Raw genomic sequence first — 21,448 nt, forward strand, 5'->3', positions numbered from 1 at the left:
GGTATTTAAGTTCGGAGTTTCCCGTAGGACCCTTTTTGCTTGAGATAATGTGACACTTGGATTTGTGCGTCGATCCGATCGACACACTTGGGCCGGATGTTTCCTGCCCGAGTTTAGCGAAAACAAAGGAATTGTGGCCCGATCCCACCCATCGTCGCTTTTCGTTATCGTATTCAATCTTTCTGCGTGTCTCTGCGATTAGCTTTTGCGCTGAATGATGGTGATATTCAATTGTTGATGTGAGGAAAACCGATTGCGCTCGCTCGGATATAGATGACGACGAGTCGATCTCAGCTGCAATGAAATCATTTCATCTTGAGCCAGTTAGAGCCCAAATTACTCCCACTTTCTCTCGTAAACACCGATTTACTCTCCCCAGGCAACAACCTTCCTCTCAGTGGCACCAGCCATATCCATCCATCTCCTCAAGGAGGGGTGGAACACTCATCGATCGGCTCGTTGGGTGCGATCAGAGTAAAGAAGCGGCGACGGGAGCCCAGGGCTGATCAACGGACTTTCCAAGTATGAGATGCCAGATCATCGAGTTCTCAGTTATTTTGATGGTTTGAATTGATTCTGTTCGCTCCTCTCCTTTGCGGGACCGCTTTCGGGCTGTTGCGGGGAGGATCACCTTGAGACCCTTGTCCAGTTGTCCATAGCAGTTTCATCATTCATATCCACTTTATCATTTGATTATCACTCTGAAGTCAATTGCTTGCTGTCACAACTAATTTAACTTCCGTGACAGCTTCACGTGGCGAGATGTTAGCCGAGATCCACCTGTCGATCGATTGCGGGGCGCGGTAAAAGGTTTCTGGGGCTCCTGACGCCGAGGTTCATAAAGAGGCGGCAAGACCCTCACATAGCGCTGCCCCCGCGACAGTCCTTGATCGTGTGCTATCAAGAAGTGTGAGCTCTTCATTATGGAGGCTGTTTATCTCCACGTTGGCCAATCGCTGCCAAAGGCAGCGGCCTTCTGGTCTGAGGTTGTGGCGGCTTATTCACCCCAGTGGATCGAGTTCGTGGGGACACTGCTTGTCCAGGTCCTTTCGTTCTGGCTGCCATCTATCTTCTATCTATTCCTGGATGCCATTGCGCCCTCATTCTCGCAACGACACAAGATCCAACCGGCTCCCAAACAACCCACCCAACGCGACATCGCGCGCTGCTTCCTGGTCGTGACCCAGAACCAGATCTTGTCCTCGGCACTGCACCTATCACTTCTTTTCATAACCAGTCGCGCCGGGTCATCATCTTCATACCGCGTCGAGAAAGCCCTACCGCCGGCCACGGAGGTTGTTCGCGACTTCCTCATCAGTATTCTGATCCGCGAAACACTGTTCTACTACAGCCATCGCTTGCTGCACGTACCGTATTTCTACCGCCGCATCCACAAGAAACACCACAAATTCACCGCACCGATCGCCCTCGCTGCGCAATTCGCCCACCCCCTGGAGCAGATATTTGCCAATGCACTCCCTATATCACTGCCGCCGCAGCTTCTGCGGAGCCATGTGCTGACGTTCTGGCTCTTCTTGGCTTGGGAGCTGTTCAATACTGCCACCGTGCATAGTGGGTATGACTTTTTCCATAACAAGGCGAAGATGCATGACCTGCACCATGAGAAGTTCAATTTGAATTATGGATCAATTGGTTTGCTGGACTGGGTACATGGAACCGATAAGCTGGGGAAGCGGCATTCCGAGTGATCGGTCTCGGAAGCTTGTACCAAGAGTCGATGTAAATAGTTGAAGCCCATATATTCTCTTTGGGTATATACTAATTTGATTGATAAATTCACATAGCTGCATCGTCAGCATCTAGCAATGCCTGCAAAACGTTCAGCATCTCCAATATATCCCCAGATTCGTCCTTCCAAAAAGCCAGCATCCTCGTTACGTCAAGCACCGCTTCCTTCCAACCCAGCGATAGAAACCCAGCAAGCTCGACACACCGTCTGGCAGCAAGCAACACCAAAGCGCTTCGCGTACAAGATCGAAGCATCAGCCACGTCCCGTGATGTCGGTGATAGAAACCCGTCTTATTTTGCTGGATCCTGTCCACGCATACTTTTAAGCCCTTCCGAACGAAATGCTCGTTGCTGCTAGATACTCGGCCATGGATGCCCTCTACTACAAAGTGCCAGTACATCGTCTCTTGACAGTCGAGGAAATGGCCGCTGAGGATGAAACGAAAGGGTTCGTATTGGTCTGTGTCGGGGTTGACCACGCCGAGAGCTAATGTTTCGGGTAGTGATGCCAGCCTAGTTGTGAAGTCAGTTGTTGTACATGCCCAGATTGCAAGGTGGTTCTATCTACCATGCGTCTGTTTGCTCTTCAAAGTCAAAGATGGCATGTTCAATGGTGAACTCGGGGCTTGCCGAGTCATGTCGGTACAGAGAGTCCAGGATACGGTTTTTCAGCCTCCGTAAAGCGATTTCGGCGAGATAGAAATACCACGTAGCTTCATCCTTTGATTTGAGTCGCTCGGGTGGTGAAGGGAATAGGATTGGATAGCTGAGATCCAAGACACCTGTTTGTGAGACGTTCAACTCCAAACGGAGTTCTCTGTCATCCATTTAAGTCACAGGCCTCCTCACTTGGTGATCAATGACTTACAGCTCAGATTTGAAACAAGTCCAGTAGATCCTCTGTTTAGTGCTCGATTCATTTTGTCCACGAGGGCCATTCCTCTGCCGGAGGGAAAACCCCTGGCAGCAGGCCAATGCCTGTACAAACATTCTCCAGGCTGCGACAGGTCGTAAGGTTGCCATAAGATAAGCACCGGCCAAGAAGAAACATTGCGCTTCAATCACACCACTGCTACAGAGCAACGGGCCCATGCGCTTTCGCGCCGCGCAAAAGTAGGCTTCAGCTTGGAGGAAAGGTGTTGATTTTCCGAATGAAGCTGGTGATACTCCTCGTCCGTTCTTTACAAACGGAGTTGCAATAGAGCCGTGGGCATAGATCAACAGCTATTCAAAGTCAGTCGAGTTCGTCGAATGGACAGAGGTTGATGACCAGAAGGCAGGACATGGCGTCCCAGCCAATACCATTCAAACGAACAATATTGACATATTCCCTGACCTCTTCTTCTTCTAGGGTGGGATTGAAAATGTGGACGTTGTCAAAGAACTCCCGAAAAAGACTGTCGGTGTTATACAGGTCAAAATCGACCGAGATTGGGCCTGCCCTGTCATGTGTATTTTCTTCAAAGGCATCCAGCAAGTGGAAATGCCGAGAAAAGTTGCAATCATCAAATACGGGCCATTCCAGGACTGTCTCAATTGTGATAAAAGGCAGTTTCCGTGGAATTCTTCGGTCGGTTGCAGAGGAGCTCAAATCACCACGAGGGTCAGAGGGCGAAGTCGATGGAAATTCCACCAGAGACAATGGAGACGGGTCGTTTGTTTTGGTTTGAATCAGGACTTCCAGATCATCCAGTCGTTTTAGAATGGCAAGACTGGCAGGATCAAACCTGTCGTCACGCTTAGTTGCTTGGGTCCCGACGTTTCGAGGATACTAGAACTCACGTTGAGGGATCACTTTCCTGGTAAATACATTCCGCGCCTAGTCGCACGCATGAATCGCACGAAGGCCTAGTATTGTCGCATTTAGTCCGTCGAAAGCGACACGTATGGCAGGCCTGAGTGGCTCGCTTTCGAGGGTAAATGGCTGCCGACCGGGAATACTTTCGTTTTGGCGGACTCGGTCGGTCTGCAGTTTCCGATTGGGTAGGCAGAGGGTCCGCCATAAGGGTGTCTTTACTGGAACGGCATCTAAGACCTCGAGATAAATACTCAGCGGATTTTCGGGGATGCGTAGGGTTTCATCGGACGGCCACCGGGTATCCTGCTCGTATTCGTTCCAAGACTAATAGCGCTTGTCCCGATTCGAGTTAGGGTTTCATCTCCCACAACGCCATCAACCCGGATAACCTCATTCGATTCGTGCTGACACTTCTCCGGGCCGGGGATAAGCTGGGGTTGTCGATGCGGGGAAAGTCACTTTAACTTTGACCCTCAACCCACTCACCGAGCCTTGATATGCCACGGTGGTTTGGGCTCGGTGCGATCATGAAATGCCGAATAGCAAGCCGTGGCCTTTAGGCAAAGTCTGGTGTACCGAAAAAACAAAGTTTACCCGGGCCAAAAACTATCATGCTGATCGCGCCATCCGCATCTCAGCACATGTCTGGATTACGAAGCCACGGATGTCCTCACGTCTACCCAGGTGATCGGGCGTCTCTTGAACGGGGAACGTGAAGTGACATATGTTCAACAGCTTGATCGGCGATCTCAACCTGGATCAGTAGTCCAGCCCAAGGGCCATTCATCTGCCATCCATACCTAGGCGAGCGGTCATCATGGTTGACAAAGACGAGAAGCCGATGGCTGAAATCCAGCATATCGACCACAGTCAGTCCGAATGGAACCTTCAGGGTGTGCTACCAAATACCAGCAAGCCGTGGTACAAGGAACGACATTTTCTTCTTCTCAACCTGGGGATGATTATTCCCTATCTTTCCTCCACCACTAATGGCTATGATGGATCGATGCTCAACGGTCTGCAGTCCATGAGCCAATGGCAGGGCTTTTTCGGCTCTCCGACAGGCACTCGACTAGGCTCTCTGTCGAATGGGGTAATCTTCGGCCAGATTCTGGCTTTTCCTATCGCTCCGTGGTTATGCGACCATACTGGTCGGCGCTTTCCAATCTTCATTGGATCTCTTCTCCTTGTCATTGGCGCAGTCCTTCAATGCGCTGCACAGGACTATGCTATGTTCCTGGTTTCTCGCATGATTATCGGGTTTGGAGGTCTTATTGCGGTCGAGGCATCGCCGATGTTGGTTAGCGAGCTTGCGTTTCCAACGCACCGTTCTGTTCTGGTGGGCTACTACAATAACCTATGGTATTTGGGCGCAATGCTAGCAGCCTGGGTTACATATGGAACGTACTTTATGGGACCGAACGCATCATGGGCATGGCGCATCCCTTCGCTACTACAGGGGTTCTTTCCGTTGGTTCAGGTGCTTTTCGTCTATCTACTTCCAGAATCGCCGCGGTATCTTGTGCAGAAAGATCGCTATGAAGATGCGCGGAAGGTACTAGTCAAATACCATGCCGGTGGGGATGAAGACTCGCCCCTGGTAGACTTTGAGATGAAGGAAATTATCCTACAGATCCAGACTGCCAAAATGGCTTCCAAATCTGGCTATCGTGAGTTCCTAAGCACACGCGGCAATTTGCATCGCCTCTTCATCATCATCGCGGTACCTTGCATGATGCAGCTATCCGGCAACGGTCTGATCGCTTACTACCTCCACCTTATTCTGAACTCTATTGGGCTTACCTCGGACCCACAGCAACTTCGCATCAATGGCGGTCTTACAGTATTCAATCTCGGAGTGTCCATTGCACTGGCCTCGCTGATGGAAATGGCTGGTCGCCGAAGACTATTCCTTTTTTCTACGGTAGGAATGTTGACCTGCTACGTGATCTGGACGATTCTCTCAGCCATCAATCAGGAACGTGGCTTTAAGGATAGCTCCCTAGGGACTGGGGTTATTGTCATGATCTTCCTCTACCAGTTTTTCTACAATGCGGGGCTGAATGGGCCGCCGTGGGTCTATGTTACTGAGGTGCTTCCTACTCACCTTCGAGCCAAGGGCACAAACATTATGCAAATTGCTTCCACGTGTGTTTTGGTCTTTAATGGGTATGCCAATCCTGTTGCCATGGACGCGATCAGCTGGAGATATTACATTGTTTATTGCTGCGTCATTGCTGTTGAAATCGCCCTTGTGTATTTCGGGTTCCCAGAGACCAAGGGCCACAGCCTGGAAGAAGTTGCGCTGATTTTTGACGGAGAGGAAGCTTTCGGTACTGAACCCAAGGGAGGACCGGAGGATGTCTGACCTGATTTGGTTTTTAATCTCTTTCTGAATGAGAAAAGTTATAGTACAATGCTTGTAAAGATCGGGAACAAAGCCGTTGAATTACAGCGTCAATCAACTTCACATTGGGCAATGAAAGATCTGTCTTGCTCTACTACTCTGGTACTGAACATCAAATTCGCCTTCTGTTCACTTGAGGTCCGACATGTGCACTGGATGGAGTAGCACGTCCGGACTCCGTGGGCCAATCATTGGTAGATTACGGGACGGCACGAGTTCACCCACGGGTTACTAGCTTCACTGTTTACTGTTTTGCATACTTGGCGTGGCACTGACATCCCAGGAATGCGCCCCTGACTTTGTTGGGAGCTACTTTCTGATGCTTCATGCCAGACACAAGGTTTAAACCAATCTGGTGGTCATGTAGGAGTTAAAGGATTTAGAAATTTGTCCGAGCGGATAGAGTCTAAATTGAAGGGCCTGGGCTTTGAAGCAATTTCAAACCGGTAACTTTGGGTAGGTGAAGCAGGATGTTATAAAGGGCGAACCTTTCCAGACCTTGGTGGTCTCGATGCACGACAACCTGCAGCCCCTTCCTCATGCAGCATCTTCTTCTCTGTGTTCTGGCAACTACCACAGCTGTCCAGGCCTACGGCTTGGGGAGCTCTGGGTGGGATGTGGCCTATTTGAAAGCTCTAGAAGCCCTGCAGAAGCTCAACCAGACCGAGAAAGTCGGCATCGTGACGGGTGTGACCTGGAAAGGTGGTCCCTGTGTCGGCAACACGTACGCTGCCGAGTCTATTGGATACCCGTCATTATGTCTGCAGGACTCGCCTCTGGGTGTACGATTTGCAAACCCCGTCACGGCTTTCCCAGCGGGTATTAACGCCGGTGCAACTTGGGATCGCAACCTGATGTACGCCCGCGGTGCCGCGTTGGGTGCGGAGGCCAAGGGACTTGGCGTCAATGTGCAGCTTGGACCAGTTGCAGGGCCCCTTGGAAAGAATCCCGGCGGGGGTAGAAACTGGGAGGGGTTCTCTGTTGACCCTTATCTCAGCGGGGTTGCGATGGAGGAGACCATTCAAGGCATGCAGGACTCGGGCGTCCAAGCATGCGCCAAAGTATGTGAGACACTCTATCACATGGGGGACTTTTCTGACTCCATGAACAGCACTGGCTTGGCAATGAGCAGGAACATAACCGAGAGACCATTAGTTCCAATATTGATGATCGTGCGGCGCATGAGCTTTACGTGTGGCCGTTCATGAACGCAGTCAAGGCAAATGTCGCCTCGGTGATGTGCTCGTATAACAAGGTAAATGAGACTTGGGCCTGCGAGAGCCATGCCATCTTGAACAAGCTCATGAAAAGCGAGCTTGGCTTCCGGGGCTACATTATGAGCGATTGGAATGCGCAGCATACTACCGTCAAGAGTGCGTTGGCTGGATTGGACATGACCATGCCCGGAAGCGATTTCAGCTCCCCACCCGGCAGCATCTTCTGGGGTCCAAATCTACAGAAGGCTATAGACAATGGCTCAGTTCCTCAGTCTCGCCTCGACGATATGGTCACCCGTATTCTGGCCGCATGGTATCTCGTTGATCAAGACGAGGAGTACCCGGAAGTATCTTTCAGTTCTTGGAACGGTGGCAAAGCCAGTGTCGACGTGACGGATGACCATGCTGCTGTTGTCCGCAGCGTTGCCCGCGACTCGATTATCCTTTTGAAGAACGAAGAGGGGGCTTTGCCTCTTCGACGACCCAGAAGCCTGGCCGTCATCGGCTCGGATGCCATCGTCAACCCAGATGGACCGAATGCGTGCAGTGATCGTGGCTGCGATAATGGCACGCTAGCGATGGGATGGGGTAGCGGCACCGCCCAATTCCCGGTATGTTATCATCATCGTGAATTCCCACCTCTAAAGCTAACTCGTCTAATTAGTATCTTATCGGTCCACTCCATGCCATTCTGGCGCAATCCGAACGGACCGGCACCCAGGTCATTCCAAGCACCACCGATGACACTGCTGCAGCTGCTTCGGCGGCGGCGGTAGCCGAGACTGCGGTGGTTTTCATCAATTCCGACTCCGGTGAAGGGTAAGTCAGACCTGTGACATGTATCGCCTGAAACGTACTTACAATTAATTATCCTCGAATTACAGATTCATCACAGTGGAAGGCAACAAGGGTGACAGGAACAACCTTGACCCCTGGCACGATGGCAACAAGCTCGTCCAAGCCGTGGCAGCTGTGAACAAAAACGTCATCGTAGTCGTGCACAGCGTGGGCCCCGTGATCTTAGAAACCATTTTCGCCGAACCATCAGTCAAGGCTATCGTGTGGGCCGGATTACCAGGCCAAGAAAGCGGAAGTGCCCTGACCGACGTACTATACGGTAAAGTTTCTCCCAGCGGGAAGCGCCCCTACACGATTGCCAAGCAGCGCAGCGACTACGGCACCGGCTGGGTCAACGCCGAGGTTGACGATTTCAAAGAGAGCATCTTTATTGATTACCGCCATTTCGACGAGAACGGTCTCATGCCTCGCTACGAGTTCGGGTTTGGTCTTTCATACACTACCTTTGAGTATAGCGGCATCTCTATTTTGGTATCTGCCAGAGCTGGCCCCTCGACTGGCAAAGTCATTCCCGGCGGTCCTTCAGAGCTGTTCGAGCGCGTGGGCACTATCATAACCCACGTCCTGAATAGTGGTTCTGTCGCTGGTGCCGAGGTTGCCCAGCTTTATATCGGTCTTCCGTACTCTGCTCCATGGAGCCCGCCAAAGCAGTTGCGCGGATTCCAGAAGCTGTGGCTTCAGCCAATGCAGTCAGGCGTGGCTGCCTTTGCGCTTACTCGACGTGATTTGAGCTACTGGGATGTGAAGATGCAAAAATGGGTCATACCTGTTGGTACCTTCCGTGTCTATGTCGGTAGCTCTAGTCGGGATATTCGGCAGGAGGGATCATTCACTGTTCGAGGGCGGTGGTTTTAATTTTTTGAAAAGGCCCGGATTAATAAACACATGTTGATAATTTGACTGCACCTTTCATACATGGGCAGTAGTATCCCGGGCGTCCTGCTGGAGCAGTCATCCTATGATCAATAACAAGAGAACATATTCCATGAACCAAATGATGATAAATATCCAGCAAAATACCTGTTTTTGCCGCGTAATATGGGAAGATAAAGCGTTCCGTTGCTGAAAAGAATTCCCGTCTCCATCAAGCGACAAATAATCCCCAGGAAAGACCTGAGATAGGCCGCGAAATTATAGTTTTCGTATTCCGACTCTATAACCGTGCTGGTATACATTTGGGGTAGCCAGTAAGTCGCTCAGCGACCGCGCTCAGGATGAATCGCGATAAATGCTCCCATGATAGAACAAATGATTTCATAGGACTTATCACGAGAGGGAATGCCCCAACCATATCCCTCCCAACCAGGCAATGATGCGGACACCCTTATCACCTACCCCAACGAGATGTTGGGGTAAGTTCACGACAGGGACTATCAATCCTACCTTCCGGCGCTTATCTGCGGAGTTAAGTCGATAAGCACGCTGTATGGCCACCTGCACATCCCTGTAGATATACCATTGAATACAAAAAGGGGCCCTCCCTAAGAGTGCTCTTATCAGTTCTTTGTACCATAATTCCACCCGTGGACCCATTGCCAACATGGGCAACGACCTCCAAGTCCTCCCACCAGGAGCCGGCTACGGCATCGTAATCGGCATCGGAGGAATCTTCGCCTTATTCATGCTCGGGCTGACCTGGCTACAAAACCGCTACACCCAATTCTCAACACACAAAGCCGAGGAATTCAACACGGCCTCTCGATCCGTCAAACCGGGCCTCATCAGCGCCGGCATCGTATCCTCATGGACGTGGTCTGCAACACTCCTTACAAGTTCCACGTTCGGATATAGCTATGGTGTCTGTGGACCCATGTGGTATGGCGCTATGGGTACCCTGCAGATCCTCATGTTTGCTTTGATCGCTATTAAGATCAAGGCCAATGCGCCCGGTGCCCATACCATGCCGGAGATTGTGTTGTCGCGTCATGGTAAGATTGCGCATGTTACGTACCTGTACTATGGCCTTGCGACAAACATGCTCGTTGGGGCGTGTTTGGTGCTGGGTGGGGCGCAGGTCGTCGGTGCGTTGACGGGCATGAATGTGTATGCGGCGGTGTTTTTGATTCCTCTTGTGGTTGCGGCGTACGTTATTGCCGGTGGGTTGCGGTCAACATTCATTGCTGATTACACGCACACGGTCATTCTGTTCATTGCTATTCTGGTGTTCGGGTTTTCGATGGTTGCCACCAGTGATATTGTGGGTAGCCCGGCGAAGCTTTATGACCTTCTGCAGGATGCGTCGAAGACTATGCCGATCGAACGGAACACGGACGGGTCGTATCTGGCTTTTCGATCGGTTGGAGGCTTGATCTTTGCATTTGATCTCTTTGTGGCTGGGTTCACGACCGTGTGGCTGGACCAGGCATACTGGCAGCGAGCTATTGCTTCGAAGCCCGAGAGCTCTGTCAAGGCATATATTCTGGGTGGGATTGCCTGGTATGGTGAGTGGTGAATCTTCTGCATTTAACCCACAATTGCTGATAGGGTCAGGAATTCCCTTTGGCTTTGCGACAGTCATGGGCCTGGGCTGTGCGGCTTTGACGAGCAATCCAAACTTCCCTACTTTCCCGAGTCCTCTATCCACTGAGCAGACCAATGCGGGTCTCTCTGCTCCAGCAACCGCAATCACGCTTCTCGGAAAGGGCGGCGCCGTATTGATGCTGATCCTGCTCTTCATGGCTGTGACCAGCTCCACATCCGCCGAGTTAATCGCTGTCTCGTCGCTTCTGACCTTCGATGTGTACAAGACATACTACCGACCTGACACCAGCTCGGAGACCTTGGTCAAGGTCAGTCACTGGGCGATTGCGTTCTATGCAATTGTGTTGGCTGCGTTTTGCTGCATTCTCAATGCCGTTGGAATCAACCTAACCTGGCTGCTGACCGTGCTGGGTGTCATCGTCGGTGGTGCATCGCTCCCAGTTGGAATGATCCTCCTGTGGAAGCCCATGTCTACAGTCGCTGCAGTCAGTGCACCCTGGGTCGGCTTCCTCTCTGGCCTTGTTGTCTGGTTTGTGACAACGTGGAAACGCTCCGGGGCTATCAATGTAGCCACGACGGGCGACACGACCAATGCCTTGGCAGGAAACTTGGCGTCCTTTGGCGTAGGTTTTATCATGGCGGTCTTTCTGACCTTCGTGTTCCCAAAGAAGCACGCATCCCCAGAAATGAATGCCCTTACTGGCATCCCGTCTGAGCAAGCTGCCAAGCATGAAGGAGCCAGGGAAGAAGAGAACAACGAAGGGGCAGAAGCCAAGGAACCGGTGAGCACGTCACATACACCCGACGAGCTCGCCCCTCCAGTCCCGGTCAGAAACGAACTAGTCGACTATCTCGAATTCAACAACACCGAACCCATGGATCCCGTCCTGGTCAAGAGGGGAGAGCGTATCGCGTGGGCAGCTAACGGAATCTTCATTTTCGGAGCAGTGATTTTGGTTCCATTCACTCTGTTCGGCACAAGCTATGTCTATAGTAAATCGTTCTTTACGGGCTGGGTGGTGGTCTCGTTTATTTGGGTTTGGACTAGTGTGGTGATCTGCGTTGTGTACCCCGTGGTTAGTGGACCCCATACCCCTGAAACACGGTGGAAACTGAGGACCAAAATGCTGACTCTTACCAGGTTGAAAGTATGGGAGCTCTGCGAAGCATAGCGAAGGGGATGTGGGCGGATCTTCAGGCGGTGTTTGGGCATCGGAAGCCGCGGCGGGTAGATGATCTGGGGGCCTGAACCGAAGAATACCCGATTCACTTAGATCCAGATCTCATTCTCTGCCATTCATGTACTTCACCGTTCTGTAGACACCCACCACGCTTGATTCCGAGATGTACTGTACTGTATTTTGCAGCCTGGTACTTCTGGTTGGACGAACGCCAAGACCCTTGATGGAGACGGACGGGCCATCGAACGAATGACGAGTCCGGGGGAGATCCACCGACTGAATTTGTGCCCAAATTTCTAGATTCAGATTGGCACAAAGGGCGAGACAGGGCTTTGGATCCACCGTGGCGGATGCATCTCCCGATACATCAACGGCGGAGTACACGCCGAGGCGCGAGGCGTACCGTGGCAACACATGTCTCAGTCTGCAGGTTGCCCTCCGTACCCAGTACGGGGTAGGGAAAAGGAGCACGGGAGGGATCCAACACATTTTCTCAGTTCGCCAATTCTACTCCGGAGAACTGCAGGTGAAGTGTGAAACACATTCCCTGGAGATGCTGAAGATTTCGTGGGTTGTGATCGGCGTCTCCACTGCCAAGAGGCGCGTTATCGCCAAGCCGATGTCATTTTCAGGGACTTGCAGCAATTGAGTTGATCAAGTACAGTGTTTAGGAACGGCATGTGGTGCGGAGGATGCGTGATTGAGGACGTAAATAGACAGCACCGTCCCGATCCACGGTACCACTTTAAAACAGACCATCGAAAGGACCAAAGGGACTGGACATCATACCCAACGTCGGGTCCTGCATCTCCACTGCTCCATCCCTGCGCCCCCTTGCTCGACGATCGACCAGTCGGAGGTTATGCAGCCGGTGGACTTCTGTTTGACAACTTGTGCCTGCCAATCAACGCATCATGAATCCCACAGGGTCTTGGCCTATCCTTGCTGAGACCTTCTGGGCCGATCAGGGACTTGGGCTTGGTTTGTGTATCGTATAACAGGGACAAGCCCGACTTCCTCCCCCTTCATCCCTACGTTCTTCGCTCACCCTCGTTCCTTCCTTATTCTTTTCACCAGTCATTCGTTCGTTACTTGGTGGCTTCCGGCTCTTTTCGACATTCGTTCTTCATCTACGCCATTTCTTCCTTTTTGAATAATACCCCCTATCACCGACATCGACATTATGAAGGCCTCCGTCGCCTCTCTCGCAACCGCCCTCACTCTGGGCGTCTCCACCGTCCTCGGTGCCCCCTCCAACACTGAGAAGCGTGGTAGCGGTATCACCCCCATCACCGTCAAGGGCAATGCCTTCTTCAAGGGCGACGACCGTTTCTATATCCGCGGTGTTGACTACCAGCCCGGCGGCTCCTCCAAGCTCGCCGATCCCATCGCCGATGTCGATGGCTGCAAGCGTGACATCAAGAAGTTCCAAGACCTCGGCCTCAACACCATCCGTGTGTACTCCGTCGACAACTCCCAGGACCACGATGAGTGCATGAATGCCCTGGCCGACGCCGGGATCTACCTGGTGTTGGATGTCAACACTCCCAAGTACTCCATCAACCGTGCTGATCCCAAGGCTTCCTACAACGACGTCTACCTTCAGTACATCTTCGCCACGGTCCAGATGTTCGCCAAGTACGACAACACTCTGGCCTTCTTCTCCGGTAACGAGGTCATCAACGACGGTCCATCCTCGGCCGCTGCTCCTTACGTCAAGGCTGTCACTCGTGACATCCGTTCTTTCCTGGCTGGTAACAATCTGCGCAAGGTTCCCGTCGGTTACTCCGCTGCCGATATTGACACCAACCGTCTGGAGATGGCCGAGTACATGAACTGCGGTACCGAAGACGAGCGCAGTGACTTCTTCGCCTTCAATGACTACTCCTGGTGCGACCCCTCCTCTTTCCAGATTTCTGGCTGGGACCAGAAGGTCAAGAACTTCACCGGCTACGGTATTCCTCTCTTCCTCTCCGAATACGGCTGCAACACCAACACCCGTAAGTTCGAGGAGGTCAGCGCTCTCTACTCCACCAAGATGACCGGTGTCTACTCTGGTGGTCTCGTCTACGAGTACTCCGAAGAGGCCAGCCACTACGGTCTGGTCGAGATCAACGGCGACTCCGTCAAGGAGCTGCCCGACTACGACGCCCTGAAGACTGCCTTCCAGAAGACCAACAACCCCACCGGGGACGGCGAGTACAACAGCACTGGTGGTGCTAGCGGCTGCCCGGCGAAGAACGCCCCCAACTGGGATGTTGAGGGTGATGCCCTGCCCGCTATTCCCTCTCCCGCCAAGAAGTACCTGACTAGCGGTGCTGGTAAAGGCGAGGGCTTCAGCGGCAAGGGTAGCCAAAACGCCGGCACGCAGTCCACTGCCACCGCCTCTCCTGGCTCCGGCTCCGGCTCCGGCTCCGGCAGCTCCTCCGGTGGTAGCTCTACCAGCACCCACACCAACGCTGCCTCTGCCGGTTTCCAGGCTCCTCACCTGAGCTTCGCCCCCATTGCCGTCGGTCTCGTGACCGTTCTGTCCAGCGTCTTCGGCGCCGGTCTCATTCTTCTGTAAAACTATCAGACATCCCAAGTTCTCGTTGATCGCCGGCTTCTTCATTCACACGGCGTATTTGCATTTCTTATGGGGCGATGATCTTCGCTCCCTTGGCTGGGTTGGCCAGTGTGGCTATTATTGATTCACGGAGGTTTATTTTGAGAGTGTACAGCAGAGAATAATACCCGCCACCTTTTCAGGTCACTGGAATATCTTCCTCGTTGCTTGTAGTTTGTTGTAGAAACATGTCATGTGGTGAACTCTCTGGATTTCTACAGCTGGAATTTCGACATCCTCGGGAGGTAAGACATCCCAACCCTCCCTCCTTCTCGCCTGAAACTGCTTCACACCATGCGCACCATCAGCGCCCGGACCCATCATTGCTTCAAACAAACCTCTGATCCCATCCATTAGTTCCTCTTCCCCAGCATGGGCCCAAGATAAACTCCTTCGACCTGCAAGACGCATCAGGAGACGCCACCTTCAACCGATCAAGAGACACATCCAGTCTATTCCCGATATACTCCGCATTGTCAGCAACATCTGACACGAGATTCCGCGGTCGCAGGTTCACTCGGACTGGCAATGTTCACTTTGGGAGACTGGTCAGTGGCCTCGAACAATCCAGTCGGCCGCTCGAACTCGACATCACTAGTTAGAACGTTCTATGCAACTGGTCTACTCCCTTTTCCTGGGTCCATCCCAGTATAGAAGAACTTGCCGTTGTGAACCTTTGCTGCCGTCCGTGACCACGGAAGTCAGGTCTGATATCACGGACGCTGTTAAGACATTTCCGCTTTTGGGGCGATTTAAGATGACGCTTGATCTGTGAAGCTGCGCTCGTTCTGTTTCGGAGACGAAGTTCCATGGGAGGGAAGAATTCTTGGAAGGCCTGCTCTTCGCATTCAACGTGGCTTTGCTCGTAGCCGCAAGCGCTGTGCCGGCTCGACTAGAATTTGTCCTTGAGAGTTGCTCTGAGATCCAGACTCCCGTTTCCACCAGCTTTGACAAATCAACACCGGTACTGATACCGGCATTGTGGAACATATACACAAGGTCCTCTGAGGCCGCATTGCCTTTGGCTCCTTCGGCGAAGGGACAACCCCCGAGACTGGCTACGCTGCTATCGAACACGCGCATTCCGTGGCTGTAAGCTTCCCAGACATTTGCCACTGCTTGGCCGTATGTGTCGTGGAAATGGCCTGCGAGTTTCTCGAGTGGGATGCCATTGTTGAGAAGGTATATTAGGAGGGTCCGGATATTTAACGGTGACCCAACGCCTAGCGTGTCACCCAGACTGACTTCATAACATCCTGCATCTAGGAGCTCCTTCACACAACGAAGAACTGCTGCTAGTGGCGTGGGTCCGGTGTATGGATCTGCGAATATGCACGAAACATACCTGTGGCAGTCAGAAGCAAGGTATAAACATTATGAGTGTACTGACTCACCCTCGGACAGCGATATTTGATTTCAAGGCCAGAGACGCTACATCCCTCGCTCTCTCTATACCCTGCTCAACAGTGCAGTTGATATTGGCCTTGCTGAACCCCTCGGTAGCACTGACAAATACAGCAATCTCCTTAATACTGTGTCGAATGGCAATATCCAACCCCTTAATATTCGGCACCAGAACAGGAAGTCTCAAATGAGACTTGCTGATGAGCCGCTTAACCACCGAACTCTCAAGCACATCACGGCAATCAGCCAGCTGCGGAATCGCCCTCGACGAAACCACAGAGGTTAACTCAATAGTGCTGAGCCCGGTACTCTCAAGCCGGCGTATTAATTCCAACTTGGTCGCAGTTGGAATCGAATCTCGGATATTTTGAAGACCATCTCGCGGTCCTACTTCCACGATTCGGACGGACGGAACACTTTGCACTGTCATGGCGCCAATCTCGAGGTACAAAATAGATTGTATTTGCTATAGTATCTTTGAATAAATGTGTTCTTAATGAAATGTTCTCCAGACCTCAGCTATCTTGCTGATGTGATCTTACCCTTCCGACCCCGGCTCCGTGCCGTCGGACCGAGTTGCCCCGCAGAATTCAGGCGCTCCACTTGCTGGGAAGCCTAAGTATTTGTGCCAAATCTCTAGCCAATGAAATGATGCATACCAAGTACCGAATCAAGATCCGGGGTTGATGACCTGGGCAACTCTATTTGCGGGTCCCCCCGCAATTTTACAAACCCGAGGACCTCGGAATCTCTTGTCGCATTATCTTCGATATTAAGGGATATTATCACGATGTCTTTGGAGTTGTCAAGTCCAGAAACGGAAGAAATTCTTGGAGCGCAATCGGCACCACGAAAATTCCAATGTCCGACCTGCTCACGGCGCTACAAACGGCGCGAACACCTCTCCCGCCACGCTACTTCGCATACGGCAGAGCGGGCACACCGATGCAATTCTTGCAATGGAGCTTTTCAGAGAGCCGATGTTCTAAAGCGTCATGTTCGAACTTGCAATGGTGGGACCCCGAGATCAGGGGCTCGCCGACGCGCCTGCGATCGTTGTGTCCGCCAGAAGAAAGCGTGTAGCTCGCACGATCCCTGCCAAGGCTGTGCCAAAAGGGGCATTCTGTGCTATTATTCTCCAGTCTCTGATAATGTCGGAAACCTAGATCAAACCCAAATACTTGATCCGACCCGACCTGTCAAAGATGGCGATCGAAAGGAAGACCCTGCTTCATCAGCTGGCATAACCTTGCCTTTTGGTATTACGTCGGAAGATTTGCAGGCGTTTGCAGCAAGCTCGCTGGATGATCTATTAAATTCAGGTGCCCTTGAGCAGGCTACCCCGAACTGGCCTCAGCTTCTTGATCCGCCATTGGGGCGGGTCATTCGCGAGGATCTGTCAGTGGCCAGCAGTAACCACCCACTCTATTTTCTCGGCAGAATTACAAGCAACACCGGCTTGGTTTTGAGCTTTGAATGTGGAACCCAGGATCAAAGAGAACAGATTGCCTCTGCGCTGCAGTTTGAATCTCTTCACGCGGTGAATGCGAACATGCCAGACCAGCCGGTGCCATCCGGATTGTCTCTGGGCCCAGTACCTCCTTTATTGGATAATATAAGTGATTCCAGTACGGAAAATTGTTTCCCGATGAACTGGCTGAGTGATCCGCTGTCTCTGAAGACTCACGACATACTCTTGCTCATTCAGGAGGTTGTGACGATCAAACCTCGAAACAGTGCAGTGACGCTTGACTGGTCAGCGGCACTGAAAAATGCATGTCTGCAATTCTTTTCACCAAGCAATCTACGCAGGTTTCTAGGGATGTACTGGGCCATCTGGCATCCGAACGTTAACTTTGTCCATCGACCCACCTTTGACCCAGTGTCCGCGAAGCCTGCTCTTGTGGCCGCGATGGCCCTTATGGGTAAGCTTAACTCTTGGAAATACCATATTCCTTGCTAAACCAATACAGGGGCATGCGTGTCACCAGAGCTGCCAGATAACGAAGATGCACGAATGTGGCTGAACTGTGTGGAAGAGATCGTGTTCATCGACGATGACTTTAACAGTGATCTTCCAAATTCTTCATCTGGCAGCCTTGCCATTCATCGCAGGAAGATTCAGATTTTGCAAGCGGCATTCGTAGTCTGCCTTTTCCAGACCTGGGAAGGTACAGACTCTAGCAAAGGCCGCATCCGCCGTTATCGTTTCGCCACACTAGTATCTGTAGGTAAACCCCATTAGTAATGATTTCGATCATTATTCTTACACTCACAGACTGCTCGAGACATTGGAATTGCGACAGCCACCCATCTGAATTACGCCGAACTAGCTAGGCATGAATTTGAATGGAAAGAATTCGCTGTCCGTGAGGAGCTCATTCGGTATGAATCAATCATGGCTCGGAACTTCCGATGCTAACTGTTAAAAGGGTATTTACATGGATCTTTCTTCTTGATACCGCCTTTGTCATATTCAACAATTTGCCGCCTCGCCTGGTAATCAAGGAGATGAAGATGCATATGGCATCTCCAGAGGCTTGCTTTCAAGCACCAACGGCCGATCAGTGTCACAATCAGATTCTGCTTCACCTTCCAGCTGGCAGCTGCTATTGGGATATCTCATTTCGCGGTGCATTTGAGTCATTATCAAAGAACAGCTTATACCCTGACACGTGCCAAGCACTCGCCGACTTGGGATATCTGAATCTATTTGCCTTGACATCAGGTACGTCAATTCACCTCCAAGTTCACAAGCACGCGCTTACAGAAAGTCTTGTCTAGCGATTCACTCTCAGATTTTCCAATATCGCAGCTCAGTGAGCACCTGGCAAAACCTGACTCCAGTCCGCAACACATTGAGCAATTGGCGGAGCGTTTGGCAACTCTTTTCTTCAACTTCATTTTTCGGCATCTCACCACACATTACGGTCGATGACCAACACCTTCGACCCGACAACATGTGGAGGAGGATCGGCTTCTCTCGGTTTTGTCATGAATATTGGCTTCTTGCCAATCTCATGGCAGAGCGCCTTATCATACCAGGTCCTTTGCAGGGCAATGATTATGGGCCTCTAGGAGAGGGCCCATTGGATCCTATTTTGAACAAATACGATCAGACTAGTATGCGACAGGTAAATGAGCTTATCATGGGGCTTCAGACGTTTCAACTTTAAAACTCAAATATCAATTGCACTATTATCAAGTCAAGTGAATATCTATGTAGCCTCAAGCCATATCGCTATCAACCCCTGTACATGGAACGTACCCAATAGGTCTTTCGCAAACTCTCCCCTCATTCTGAAGCTGTGCTTGGGTCTTTGATGCCCTTTATTTTCCCTTCTCAATATTTGTCTGCGACTTTTGGTACTGAACATGGTCCGGCTCACTCGAAGCCGACGTGGCTACCCAAGTTTCAATCGCACAATGCGGCTGCAATCATGCGTGTACAAGTGTATCTCCACATACGGCACACTACTACTCATATTCTGCAATTACCGCCCTGCCTTCAAGCTGTTGTGCAAAATTTTGACGTTTTCTGGTCCCCACAAGTCCGCACCCCACATCCGTACCCCGCCTCCGCAACCGCGACTGAGCATTTCCCCCACTCAGGTCCGACATTCGACGTAACTAGCTATATCTTGTGTTGAATAGTCTAAGAATGGAGGCCCAAATTGCGGAGGTATGGGGTAAAAGGAAAGCTTAATCTGAGATCATTACATATAAAATGGTCGTACTTTTATCCAGTTCAATCAAATCAATGATCTATCTTTTGAATTACGATATTTGAGGAAGTCGAAATGCTAGCCGTAACACCTATTATCGGCGCTGTCATAGCGGTTGTGATCCTATCTCGTGTGTTGATGATAGGACGCCGGCCCAAGAAGTACCCTCCTGGCCCACCGACTCTACCCATCCTAGGGAATATTCACCAGGTCTGTTTTCACGGTCTTTAGCACAACGTATCTTATGTTAAGATAGAAACACTACAGATGCCTTCTCGAGACCCACATCTTCAATTCGAAAGGTGGGCTCGTGAATACGGTCCTGTCTACAGCTTGATGCTGGGTACAAAGTGCCTCATCGTCCTGTCGAGTGATGAGGCCGTGAAGGAATTACTAGACAGACGAAGTGGCATTTATTCGCACCGGCAGGAGATGTACATTGGTCAAACTTTGTGCAGCGGAGGTCTCAGATTTTTGATGATGGTATGTAGTCACAACTCGAAAGCTTTGCGCTCATAACGCAGGTGCTAAATTCAATACAGGAGTATGGGCCAAAGTGGCGTGGGGTAAGTATTGAAGCAGGATTTCAAATCTCCATTCACTAAAAGGGAAATCAGTTCCGCAAAATGGTCCACGGCTTATTGAACGTAACCACCTCGAGGAAATATGTCGCTTATCAAATGCTCGAGAACAAGCAAATGCTCTACCAATTTCTCAAACAGCCAGACAATTTCCTGCAGCACATTCGCCGATACTCAAACGCACTTACCACGACGATGGTATACGGATGGCGCACACCAACATACGAGGACCCAAAGATGATACAGCTCTTCGAAGGCTTCTCCGAATTCGCAGTCATAAACCAGACTGGAACGGCGGCTCTCATTGACTTCTTCCCCTGGCTCCGGAATCTACCCGAATTCCTCCTCCCACTCCAACGAAAGGCAAAAGAGCTTCACAAGCATGAAAAAGCTCTGTATTTATCACACTGGATGCGTGCCAAGGAAGAAACACAACAGAATACAATCAAACCGTGCTTCTGTGCTGGAATGTACGAGGCACAAAAGGAAGATGGATTTAGTGACGATCAGGCAGCCTACATGGCCGGAACATTGCTTGAAGCCGGGTCTGACACCACATCGAGCACCTTGTACGCATTCGTGCAGGCCATGGTCCTATTCCCTGAAACCCAACGCAAAGCGCAGGATGAGATTGACAAGGTCATCGGCCCCGATCGGCTGCCCGAGATGGACGACCTATCCAAGCTGCAGTACATTCGCGGCTGCATGAAAGAAACACTTCGCTGGATGCCGACCACCACTCTCGGCGCGGTGCCTCATGCTGTGACCCAAGATGATGTGTACAATGGCTACCTCATTCCAAAGGGGGCCGGAGTCGTGAACAACGTGTGGGGTATCGGAATGGATCCCAATCGACACCCGAATCCACGTACATTCGACCCCGATCGGTATCGTGACGACTATCAAAGCCTTAGCGATGCAGCGGCAAACCCGGACCCATCGAAGCGAGATACGTTTACGTTTGGAGCAGGTCGTCGGATTTGCCAGGGTATCCATGTTGCCGAACGGAGTCTGTTTCTCGGCATGTCGCGTATCCTGTGGGCTTTCAAGATCGAACCTGCTTTGGATGAGAAGGGTAGACCTATCTTGCCGGACCCCGATCGCTTGACTCAAGGGTTTGTCTGTATGCCTGAGGAGTTCCCTGCGAGGATTACGCCAAGGTCACAGGCACGTGCAGATATGGTGATTAAGGAATGGCAAGAGGCTGAGAGACTACTGGATCCAGAAACGAAGCAATGGCTGGAATCACCCGCGGAGACGGCCATGTCTTGATTTTGGCTGAACTTCGAGTGTTTGATGCATGATAGTCTTTTCTCGGGATTCCATGGCTACTATTTCCAAGCTTTGGGGGGGGGAATGTCGGTCTGGAATGATGATCAGGCCGTTTGTGAAAATAGACGAAAGAGGTCGGGTTGGTTACACAGTCGTGTTTGGCTTGCAT

The 21,448-nt window shown here is 51.4% G+C and overlaps 10 protein-coding genes across 10 annotated transcripts; 7 read left to right on the forward strand and 3 right to left on the reverse strand.

Moving 5' to 3' along the window:
• Nucleotides 1–923: 923 nt before the first annotated feature.
• Nucleotides 924–1,709, forward strand: N7498_003233 (sterol desaturase family protein; the record flags this gene model as incomplete). Its single annotated transcript, XM_058450295.1, has 1 exon — nt 924–1,709. The coding sequence occupies one exon, from the start codon at nt 924–926 to the stop codon at nt 1,707–1,709; it is 786 nt and encodes a 261-aa protein (XP_058309757.1).
• Nucleotides 1,710–1,797: 88 nt separating this feature from the next.
• N7498_003234 (fungal specific transcription factor domain-containing protein) lies at nt 1,798–3,753 on the reverse strand (the record flags this gene model as incomplete). The annotated part of the gene is made up of 6 exons (XM_058450296.1): nt 1,798–2,263; nt 2,319–2,567; nt 2,619–2,974; nt 3,021–3,477; nt 3,533–3,598; nt 3,683–3,753. 6 exons carry the CDS (start codon nt 3,751–3,753, stop codon nt 1,798–1,800), a joined length of 1,665 nt encoding a protein of 554 aa, XP_058309758.1.
• A 612-nt stretch (nt 3,754–4,365) lies between these two features.
• N7498_003235 (sugar porter family MFS transporter) lies at nt 4,366–5,916 on the forward strand (the record flags this gene model as incomplete). The annotated part of the gene is made up of 1 exon (XM_058450297.1): nt 4,366–5,916. One exon carries the CDS (start codon nt 4,366–4,368, stop codon nt 5,914–5,916), a length of 1,551 nt encoding a protein of 516 aa, XP_058309759.1.
• A 578-nt stretch (nt 5,917–6,494) lies between these two features.
• On the forward strand, nt 6,495–8,885 carry N7498_003236 (beta-glucosidase; the record flags this gene model as incomplete). Its single annotated transcript, XM_058450298.1, has 4 exons — nt 6,495–7,016; nt 7,067–7,783; nt 7,837–7,991; nt 8,057–8,885. The coding sequence occupies 4 exons, from the start codon at nt 6,495–6,497 to the stop codon at nt 8,883–8,885; spliced, it is 2,223 nt and encodes a 740-aa protein (XP_058309760.1).
• A 685-nt stretch (nt 8,886–9,570) lies between these two features.
• On the forward strand, nt 9,571–11,760 carry N7498_003237 (sodium:solute symporter family protein; the record flags this gene model as incomplete). The annotated part of the gene is made up of 3 exons (XM_058450299.1): nt 9,571–10,471; nt 10,521–11,587; nt 11,653–11,760. 3 exons carry the CDS (start codon nt 9,571–9,573, stop codon nt 11,758–11,760), a joined length of 2,076 nt encoding a protein of 691 aa, XP_058309761.1.
• Nucleotides 11,761–12,875: 1,115 nt separating this feature from the next.
• Nucleotides 12,876–14,258, forward strand: gel1 (1,3-beta-glucanosyltransferase gel1; the record flags this gene model as incomplete). The annotated part of the gene is made up of 1 exon (XM_058450300.1): nt 12,876–14,258. One exon carries the CDS (start codon nt 12,876–12,878, stop codon nt 14,256–14,258), a length of 1,383 nt encoding a protein of 460 aa, XP_058309762.1.
• A 367-nt stretch (nt 14,259–14,625) lies between these two features.
• On the reverse strand, nt 14,626–14,889 carry N7498_003239 (uncharacterized protein; the record flags this gene model as incomplete). Its single annotated transcript, XM_058450301.1, has 2 exons — nt 14,626–14,819; nt 14,844–14,889. The coding sequence occupies 2 exons, from the start codon at nt 14,887–14,889 to the stop codon at nt 14,626–14,628; spliced, it is 240 nt and encodes a 79-aa protein (XP_058309763.1).
• A 29-nt stretch (nt 14,890–14,918) lies between these two features.
• On the reverse strand, nt 14,919–16,131 carry N7498_003240 (hydroxymethylglutaryl-CoA lyase; the record flags this gene model as incomplete). Its single annotated transcript, XM_058450302.1, has 2 exons — nt 14,919–15,642; nt 15,692–16,131. The coding sequence occupies 2 exons, from the start codon at nt 16,129–16,131 to the stop codon at nt 14,919–14,921; spliced, it is 1,164 nt and encodes a 387-aa protein (XP_058309764.1).
• A 360-nt stretch (nt 16,132–16,491) lies between these two features.
• On the forward strand, nt 16,492–18,877 carry N7498_003241 (putative C2H2 transcription factor; the record flags this gene model as incomplete). Its single annotated transcript, XM_058450303.1, has 5 exons — nt 16,492–17,626; nt 17,675–17,928; nt 17,980–18,086; nt 18,134–18,429; nt 18,486–18,877. 5 exons carry the CDS (start codon nt 16,492–16,494, stop codon nt 18,875–18,877), a joined length of 2,184 nt encoding a protein of 727 aa, XP_058309765.1.
• An 816-nt stretch (nt 18,878–19,693) lies between these two features.
• Nucleotides 19,694–21,279, forward strand: N7498_003242 (cytochrome P450; the record flags this gene model as incomplete). Its single annotated transcript, XM_058450304.1, has 3 exons — nt 19,694–19,909; nt 19,969–19,992; nt 20,044–21,279. The coding sequence occupies 3 exons, from the start codon at nt 19,694–19,696 to the stop codon at nt 21,277–21,279; spliced, it is 1,476 nt and encodes a 491-aa protein (XP_058309766.1).
• Between the last annotated feature and the right edge of the window lie 169 nt (nt 21,280–21,448).

Source organism: Penicillium cinerascens, assembly GCF_028974065.1.
Source record: "Penicillium cinerascens strain IBT 15544 chromosome Unknown contig_24_segment0_segment0, whole genome shotgun sequence".
NCBI classification, from domain to species: domain Eukaryota; kingdom Fungi; phylum Ascomycota; class Eurotiomycetes; order Eurotiales; family Aspergillaceae; genus Penicillium; species Penicillium cinerascens.